The sequence below is a fragment of the Cibotium barometz genome, chromosome 50 (genome assembly GCF_041138505.1).
Source record: "Cibotium barometz isolate CiBa-2024 chromosome 50, ASM4113850v1, whole genome shotgun sequence".
NCBI lineage: Eukaryota > Viridiplantae > Streptophyta > Polypodiopsida > Cyatheales > Cibotiaceae > Cibotium > Cibotium barometz.
Window position 1 is genome coordinate 46,137,183 of NC_141095.1, and position 9,149 is coordinate 46,146,331.

General features: G+C 38.6%; 1 protein-coding gene across 1 annotated transcript; it reads left to right on the plus strand.

The window, feature by feature from the left end:
* The first annotated feature begins 7,837 nt into the window (after positions 1 to 7,837).
* On the plus strand, positions 7,838 to 8,708 carry LOC147610159 (uncharacterized). The gene is made up of 2 exons (XM_086787316.1): positions 7,838 to 7,920; positions 8,027 to 8,708. The coding sequence occupies exons 1-2, from the start codon at positions 7,894 to 7,896 to the stop codon at positions 8,666 to 8,668; spliced, it is 669 nt and encodes a 222-aa protein (XP_086643442.1). The 5' UTR covers positions 7,838 to 7,893; the 3' UTR covers positions 8,669 to 8,708.
* The last annotated feature ends 441 nt before the right edge of the window (positions 8,709 to 9,149 follow it).

Below are 9,149 nucleotides of genomic sequence, written 5' to 3' on the forward strand. Positions count from 1 at the left end.
CCTCTTATGAGCCTAAAGTGTCTGGCCGGCCATAGTTTAAGTAAGTGTGAACACTTATGGCCATGTATATAAGTGAATTTCTTTCATTATATAAAGCAGCACTCACAAGCTGCGCACGTATAAGGTAACTCATCTATGGGAATAATTCTGTTGGTTATTGCCGCACCTATCTCAGTGGTATGAGGTGATCTAACAAAAGGACCTCTGAGAGGCAAGCCAAAAACGGGGTAAAGGGATGAGGAAGAAAACACGCCAGTAAGAAGACTCGCTCAGAAAACCCAAGATGCCTTGATCTCATGACGCAGTAGTATCGGGGACCCAAACCCAAAGCATCAATAACCATGGCCAAGCAGACATTGTTACGAAAGTGCTGCTGATCCTAGGGTGTTACCCTAGTTATGTCTTGATAGGTCTGCCATTTGGTCTGAGCTACAGAAGTTCCCAAGTGAGGAAAAAGTGAGCGCTCATACTGTTCTATAAAATCTTTCTTCACAGACTCGCTTGCGTCTTCTTAAAGGTGAGAAATCATCATGGATAAAACTAATTCCTGTTGCCAAGCCATGAAGGAGATTAAGAAGAAGGGAGATCGATGGAAGTAAGATTACTATGAGCGACAGGTAAAAGTTACGACTTATATAAAGGAAGGAGCTAGCATAACTTAGAAGCCAACGGTATCTTGTCACTGAAGTTTTACCGTCTTTCCATGATTTGGGTTTGGTACCTATTCCTATGAAATACATTAAGAACTTTGAGATGAGGAGGTAAAAGAAGCTTATAGGCTGTCACCTACTTTCATTGAATTCAGATATAAGGCTCACAATATCTGGGGGATAACTTCTTATACTCCCCAAGAGATAAAGAACTTCTTTTGGGCCATACTCGAATGAAAACCAAAACCTTGGTATCCAAAACACCGATTTTCACTTCTGAATTCATTGTTCTGAATCCTTGAAACAGGCGTGACTCTTGAGAAGTATTCTAGGGAAAGGGTCTTCCTTTTTTTTAAACAGAATCTTTCTTTTATTTTAGAGAGGGAATAATTATAAGATCAAAAAGGGAGATTCTTACTCCTGTATACCTCGAAGGCTGGGGAGGAATCTTACATTCCATTCCACTTAAAAAGTGCGAGATGTCCTCATCTCGCAAGGTAGAGGACAACTCTTTTTCTTAAGATCCAATTTTATTCTGGGGTTCCGTATATTCTGGTCAACCCAACAGAATACTGGGATAAATATCCCTTAAACTCATCATTAAATAACAATTCATTCAGATCATATCACTCATATCTTTAACATGATAATGGTCTATTAGACTGAAAATTTTCCTTCTGAACATTCCTCCACGGGAATTTCAGTCAAGTAAGTTCTCAATTTATCATCCCTTAACTTGATCTATCGGTCAAGTGTTAACAGTAACAATTTGACAGCACAACCCACTAATCTCATAGTGATTTGCTGAAATCATTATCATTATTCTAGTTATGAATATCATCACAGGGACTCGTCCCATTTGTTTCGTTCAGATTATTATATTTCATCTAATTTCAGAAATCATCATTTTTTAATCAAAATTTTCAATCGGAATCCAAATCAATTAATCAATTCTCAAACAGAATTAAAAATCATATCAACCACATTCGAAATCATCATCTAGATAGCGTTAACGCTTATAATTTCAAGTCTTAGATTTACTCGTATATACTGTCAGTAAAGAGCTGCAGTTATACTCTCGGTATATACGGTAGTCACGGCCCTTGAAATTATAAGGTAAATACCATCATGTCTAGGCCTTAAGCAAGTCAGGGATTCTATATAATTGCGGTACTTCCATCTGAAGACCAAATTACGAATTTGAGTTTGAATATCAAATTGTATGAATTATATCACATAATTATAACCTTTTGTGTTTCTTGATAAATTTTTGACATATTTGTCTTCTCAGTTGATCTTTATTAACCAAATTTACTCTCATACCAACTGTGAGATCCCTGTTCCCAACGAGCAACAGATTCGGGATACTAGTGCGGAAGTAGCACTTCTCACGCGGGACAGGGGTCCCACATTCGGGGCCTCGTCCACGGATATCCGGATAAGAAACTAATCCGTCGGTTGTTCCAAAATCGAACCCGAAAAAACTTCCTTTGCCGGAAAGCACGGGCGATTCCACCAGGATAACTTTTTACTCTAACGTAGTCAAGATCATTTCTGATCGAGCTAATCCAATTGCATCTATAAGATACTTGATCAGATCAAGGAAGAAACTTGCACTTGGATCATTGGGATCAACGCTTTTTTCCCCATTCAAGAGGCACAGCCGTTGATTCCTATCCATAGAACAATTACTGTCTGGGATTTACTTTATCTATCGTAATAACAAAATTTTTGAGTCTCGATTTACGGATCCATCAGTCCAGCCTAACCCCATCCAGTCCCATGGGTTAGCCCAACCACTGTAGTGATGGGATCCAATTAGGAATTTGGTTAGGTTTTGTCCCGGGTACCAAGGAAAAGAGTTCCAAGGCCCCCTAGCCGGAAGTTCATGCAAATATAAAACTAGTCACACCACTTACACACCCAATATGAAATTGCCTTTTTCTCAACATCAGCTAACTTTAAAACAATCTTTTAATGAAACCATAGTATCACTGATCACAATCTTCCAATTTATCCGGTTGATTCAATTTTCCATCATTCCTTCATCAGAGTATCTATGGCATCAATGGCAACTAGAACGCTCACCATCTGTCCACTCAGGGGCCTTTTCAATAGTTCCTAGCTCATAATACTCAGCAATATAATCACTTATCAAGATGGACTCTCGTTGAAGATCAACAAGATCAACCAACAGATCCATATAAAAGAGCCATGGACTCATCCGTTGTGAGGACCAGCAAGGTCAGTCAACTAGATCCATGCCCGGTTTCACAAAACAACTCTTACTCCTTGTTCCAATATCTTCCTCGACGCACGCGTGGGTATCCTGGGCGACCCAGAGCCCGAGCACCGTATGGTCAGCACCCTCTAGGATCCTTCGCAGGTGACCTAGCGCTTCACTCATAGGCCGCTTCCTTGGCCCCTCATCCATCGTACCGGAAGCTCACCATTTTAATCGCACCGAGGCTGGTTAGAGACCTCGGCCGACCTTGCTACGCGAGACGTCTTCCATTGACTCTTCGTCAGCAGTTGCAACTTTATCAGTTAGGTCTCCACGACCTTAATCACAAGACGGTCAAAATGCTTCCCCAGCATTCTTGACATAAAACATCCATTTACAAAACAGCATTTACAAACAGTTTACAAATACAGTTTCTATATTAACTCTCATTTTTCCACATTATCCCTCATTAATCCACATTACTTATTCCACATTCCATTTATATGTGTACTCATCCAATCACCTCATTTTCCATCTCTTCACTTCAGATTCCTTCACATCACATATCATATATTCACATCCATATCCACATCCATACATCCACATCCACATCCACATTCACATCCATAAATCCACATCTATATCCTCATTTACATCCATACATCCACATCTACATGCATACATCCATACATACACATCCACATTTACATCCATGCATCCGCATCCACATTTCAATCCATGCATCCACATCTATATCCTCATTCACATCCATACATCCACATTCATGCATCCACATCTACATTCATACATCCACATTCATGCATCCACATCTACATGCATACATCCATACATACACATCCACATTTACATCCATGCATCCACATCCACATCTACATGCATACATCCATACATACACATCCTCATTTACATCCATGCATCCACATCCACATCCTCATTCACATCCATACATCCACATCCTCATTCACATCTATACATCCACATTCATGCATCCACATCTACATGCATACATCCATATATACACATCCACATTTACATCCATGCATCCACATCCACATCATCATTCACATCCATACATCCACATTCATGCATCCACATCTACATGCATACATCCATATATACATACATCTACATTCATGCATCCACATCTACATGCATACATCCATATATACACATCCACATTTATATCCATGCATCCACATCCACATCATCATTCACATCCATACATCCACATTCATGCATCCACATCTACATGCATACATCCATACATACACATCCACATTTACGTCCATGCATCCACATCCACATTTACATCCATGCATCCACATCCACATCCTCATTCACGTCTATAGATCCACATTCATGCATCCACATCTACATGCATACATCCATACATACCCATCCACATTCACATCCATATTCTCACCCTATCTCACAACCCATATACATCTTATCCCATCACATACACTTCTTACCTCATCCCATATACATCCTATCACTTCTTAACTCATCTTATCACATCCTAACTCATCTCATATGCATCTTATCATATCTTATCACTTCCCATATCTTTTATGCATACCTCTATGCATGAAATTCAATTATGCTAAAAGTAACACTTTTATAATAAAATATTCATCTCTTATGCATACCTCTATGCATGAATTTCAATTATGCTAAAAGTAACACTTTTATAAATAAATATTCATCTCTTATGCATACCTCTATGCATGAATTTCAATTATGCTAAAAGTAACACTTTTATAATAAAATATTTATCTCTTATGCATACCTCTATGCATGAATTTTAATTATGCTAAAAGTAACACTTTTATAAATAAATATTTATCTCTTATGCATACCTCTATGCATGAATTTCAATTATGCTAAAAGTAATACTTTTATAATAAAATATTTAGTCCTTATGCATACCTCTATGCATGAATTTCAATTAAGCTAAAAGTAACTCTTTTATAATAAAATATTCATCTCTTATGCATACCTCTATGCATGAAATTCAATTATGCTAAAAGTAACACTTTTATAATAAAATATTCATCTCTTATGCATACCTCTATGCATGAAATTCAATTATGTATAATATAAAAATCAATTTCTCTAATGAATATCTTTCAATTAATCTAGGATGATAATTCCTATAATATGGTAGGAAGTTCTCTTTTCATGCTTTGAATAAAATTATTTTATGTGTAATTTTTATAAAAATTTTGCCATAGCTCCGCTACTATGACTGATAAATCTCAATTTATTTTGAAGGATAAAGCTTATCATTAAAGAAATGATTAGAATGATCCCTAATTGGATCATTAACCCAATAATGGGTTGAATCATCAATATTCATGAAATACATAAACTAAAAGCATAGAAAAAAGCCATTAATTTGACCTCAAGCATAGATTAATCTTGGATTAAGGAAAAGCTTTATGAAAAGCTTCATTTGGATTGAGAATGGGTCATGAGTATGACCATTTCTTGAGTGAGAGAGAGAAATTACATAAAAACCATTTGAATTAAGCATAAATAAAAATTTATGTAATTCTTAACTATCATTAATCAATTAACTTCAATAACATTCATCAATTTATGTAACTCTTCACTACCATTCATTAATTAACTTCAATAGCATTCAAAAACCATTTCAATTAAGCTTCTCAAGCTTGAGAGGGGTTGAGAAGAGAGAAGCATTGAGAAATTATGGAAAAGATCAAAATTCACCATTTACCTTACAAATTGCTTGATTCTTTGTTCACGGTAGAGGCCCCCAACCAATAAATTGGTTAAGTATGTTGATGGAGCCACCAATGGGGATTGAAGAAAGGGGGAAGTTCCAATTTCTTCAATTTGGAGAGAATTTTAGAGAATAGTAGAAACTAGCATTATTTCAGCATAACTCTAGTATAGTAAAATTCTTCTCCTTTTTTCAAAGGACTCATGTTCTATTTATAGGAGAGGGAAGCTCTAACCAAAGCTAACTGAATTCTAGAATTTTTCAAATTCAGTTTGGTTGAATTTGGACTAGATTTGGACCTAGTTTGGTTACGTTTTGATTCGGTTTGGTTCCATTTTGATTTGGTTTGGTTCAAGAGAGAGGAGAGATAAAAATATCACATTATTTTTGAGTTTTAAACTCATTCAAGCATGTGAAATATGCACCTCCTTTAAAGAATTTCCCTTTCTTACATATGTGTCAAAATGGAATCATTATACCCAAAATATCTCATATTTTTAATATTGCTCATAGTTTTTTACTAATAAACCTTGTACATTTTCAACTCTTTATCTTGTGTGAGCATTTACTCATTTTTGGATACGCAAAATATCTCATATTTTTAATATTGCTCATAGTTTTTTACTAATAAACCTTGTACATTTTCAACTCTTCATCTTATGTGAGCATTTACTCATTTTTGGATACCCAAAATATCTCATATTTTTAATATTGTTCATAGTTTTTTACTAATAAACCTTGTATATTTTCAACTCTTCATCTTATGTGAGCATTTACTCATTTTTGGGGATCTTCTTTTACAAATTGGATTTATCTCCTCCTTACACATGGATTGATGCTATTGGCCCATAGGAACCTTAATTGGACCATAATCCTAAAATTTCTGAAAATCTAGACCCTTAGGCTAAGGTCCTTTATACCCTTAGGCTAAGGTCCTTTATACCCATTTCCAATAAATTCCAATTACACATTGGAAAGTTCTTTTTGAATTTCTGTTTCAGGGGAATTCATTTTAATAAGATGAGTTATTTTTCTATCCAAAAATATTCATAATCTAAATATTCTCTCTCTAGAATATTTTCTCTCTCTATGCCAAAACAGGTAGAGACAAGATCTCTTATATTTCTATAGAGGGGATTGATTACAGGGGAAGATGCTGGACATTTTGAGAGGCTGGGGAGGATTCTTACAAGTACTCTAATCAGTTTATGTATTAAGTAGCTCTAATAATATGTGTGATATCTTTATCGTTGCTCAATCGACTCCCTAGAGTAAACTGCTTATTCACATCTAGAGCCCATATGTAGAGAGAGATTGATAATTGAATTTTTCTTTATCTATGATTTTATTTATGGATGAAATGCAGTAAAAATACTCTCTTTTAGTTAAAGATTATAATATGGGCATAAACTTGAATCGTCACCAGCGGGGCTAGCCCCACCAATTCAGGCGAGCTTTTATTTTAGACCCTTTTTAATGACCCTGATGTTGAAAAAATTAAGTAGGAACCCTTAGGCTAAGGGTTCTCGATAAATGTGGAGCCCACACCTCCCCCTCTCTCTTAGAGCCACAACCCATCTCTCTCTCCTATCTCTTTGATGAACAACAAGACTCGCTCTCCTCTGTCTTGTGCATTACGCCCGCCCCCATTGGCAGTTCCTCCTCCCCTTGCCTCTGCTCTAGAGCTTTATCATGGACCCGTGCACAAAGCTTAGCTTTATCTAGATTTACAATGTGTGTATGCGTGAGAGAGAGAGAGAGAGAGAGAGGGAGAGAGAGAGAGGAATGTGGTGATGTACGCGTGAGAAAAGAAGGAGAGCGATGAGAGAGAAAGTGACTAGAATTTTTTTGTTCAACAAATTCTGCGATAGATTTTTTTCTTTTTAATGCGTGTGCCTGATCCCTGCAGCTACTCCATGTCTCTCTCTTTCTCACACACAAAAGAGTTCAACCTGTTTTGTGTGAGAAAGAGAGAGATGCATCGAGTAGAGACGTGAATAGGCGGCATGGCGGCCACGTGTATATTGTGCAAGTCTAGAGTTAATAGAAAGAACTGAAGCCATTCGAGTTTCATTTAGGTGTGAAAAACAAACAAGTTTTTTAAAACTCGTAACAAGGTCAAACTGGCCGATGTCCTATTTGAGCGTTCACCTCAGAGCCGCTGGCCGCTGCTTTTAAGGGCGCGCCCCACACACACACACACACACACACACACACACACACACAAGCGCGCAGGCACAAACGCAGCCAACATGAAGAGCCGCCCTACTTACGCCCAGGTAAAATTCTCCTCAATTGGCTTCTTGCAGGGGCATGTTAGCTGGTACTTAATTTATGAGGCAACTATTATATGGTATTGATGCATGTTAGGATGTTTTAATGCAGATGTGCGCGGAGGCCATCTCGTCCCTGGCAAGGCGCGGAGGATCAAGCTCACAGGCCATCGCCAAGTTTTTGGAGAGCAAATATCATGACGCCGCCCTGCCGCCCACCCACCGCTTCCGCCGCCTCCTCTCCCTTCGCCTCAAGCACCTGGTAAATCACAGCCTGCTGCTGAAGAACAAGGCCTCTTACAAGCTCACACGGCCTGCCCGCCGCCGCTTCTTGCTTCCATCATCCAAGTCAAGGCAGCAGCAGACAGCCTCTACGAAGTCCATGTCGGGGGCTCCTACTCCTACTCCTCCTCTCCCTCTTCCCCTTCTTCATGACATGAGCCATGATGATGCAAACACGGCCAGTGCAAACGATTCCGCAAGTACTGAAGCCGGCCAATTTGATGCAGTGCAGCTGGGCATGGATCAATCTGGCGCGCCCAATATGACTACCGAAATATTAAGCACCTCCTCCTCATCCAGCTTCGTCTCACCGCTCAAACGGCGCCGCGCACTCCTCAAGCAGCTCCTCGTCAGCTTGCGATCTGTGGATGTTTCGGGGCTGCACATGCCGACAGTGATGAGCCCGGCTAATTCAGTCATGCGCAGGAGAAGACTCCGCCGCTACGGAGCCTCGTTGCTACGCCGCATCTAATTATCATGAATATTGCTCTACCTATTATTAACGTCTAAGTTGTAATATGTTCACCTCTGGTTTTCTCAAGAGCAAGCTAATTATTTCACAGCATTCAACACCCCTCGCCCGCCTCTCTCTCTCTCTCTCTGTCTCTCTCTCTCTCGGTATGTGAGTATCCATGAACTAGGCATGGCTTCAATTGAGACGTCAACTATCCTACATTCTGTGCGTTTTGAAAATTGGTGTTATCAATGTCTTGCTACTAATTGTGTAGTATAGTCAATTTTGCATATTTAAGAAGTTCATCAATCTACAATCTTCTAGATTTGATTTGGAATAAGTTAATCATCAACCCATTTTTCAAGAGAAAGCAGTTCTTAGAGGGCCTCTTTTTGAGACCAAATTTTACCTAATGTCAGTCCTAACCAAGTCTGGCTACATCGCTGAGTAGAAGGGATGTAGTGTCACTTGTCCTTATGGTCGCTTGGATGAAGGGACC

Coding starts and splice junctions, on each gene's coding strand:
- LOC147610159 (XM_086787316.1), top strand. CDS start 7,894: ATGAAGAGCCGCCCTACTTACGCCCAG. Junction 7,921..8,026: donor GCCGCCCTACTTACGCCCAG/GTAAAATTCTCC, acceptor GTTTTAATGCAG/ATGTGCGCGGAGGCCATCTC.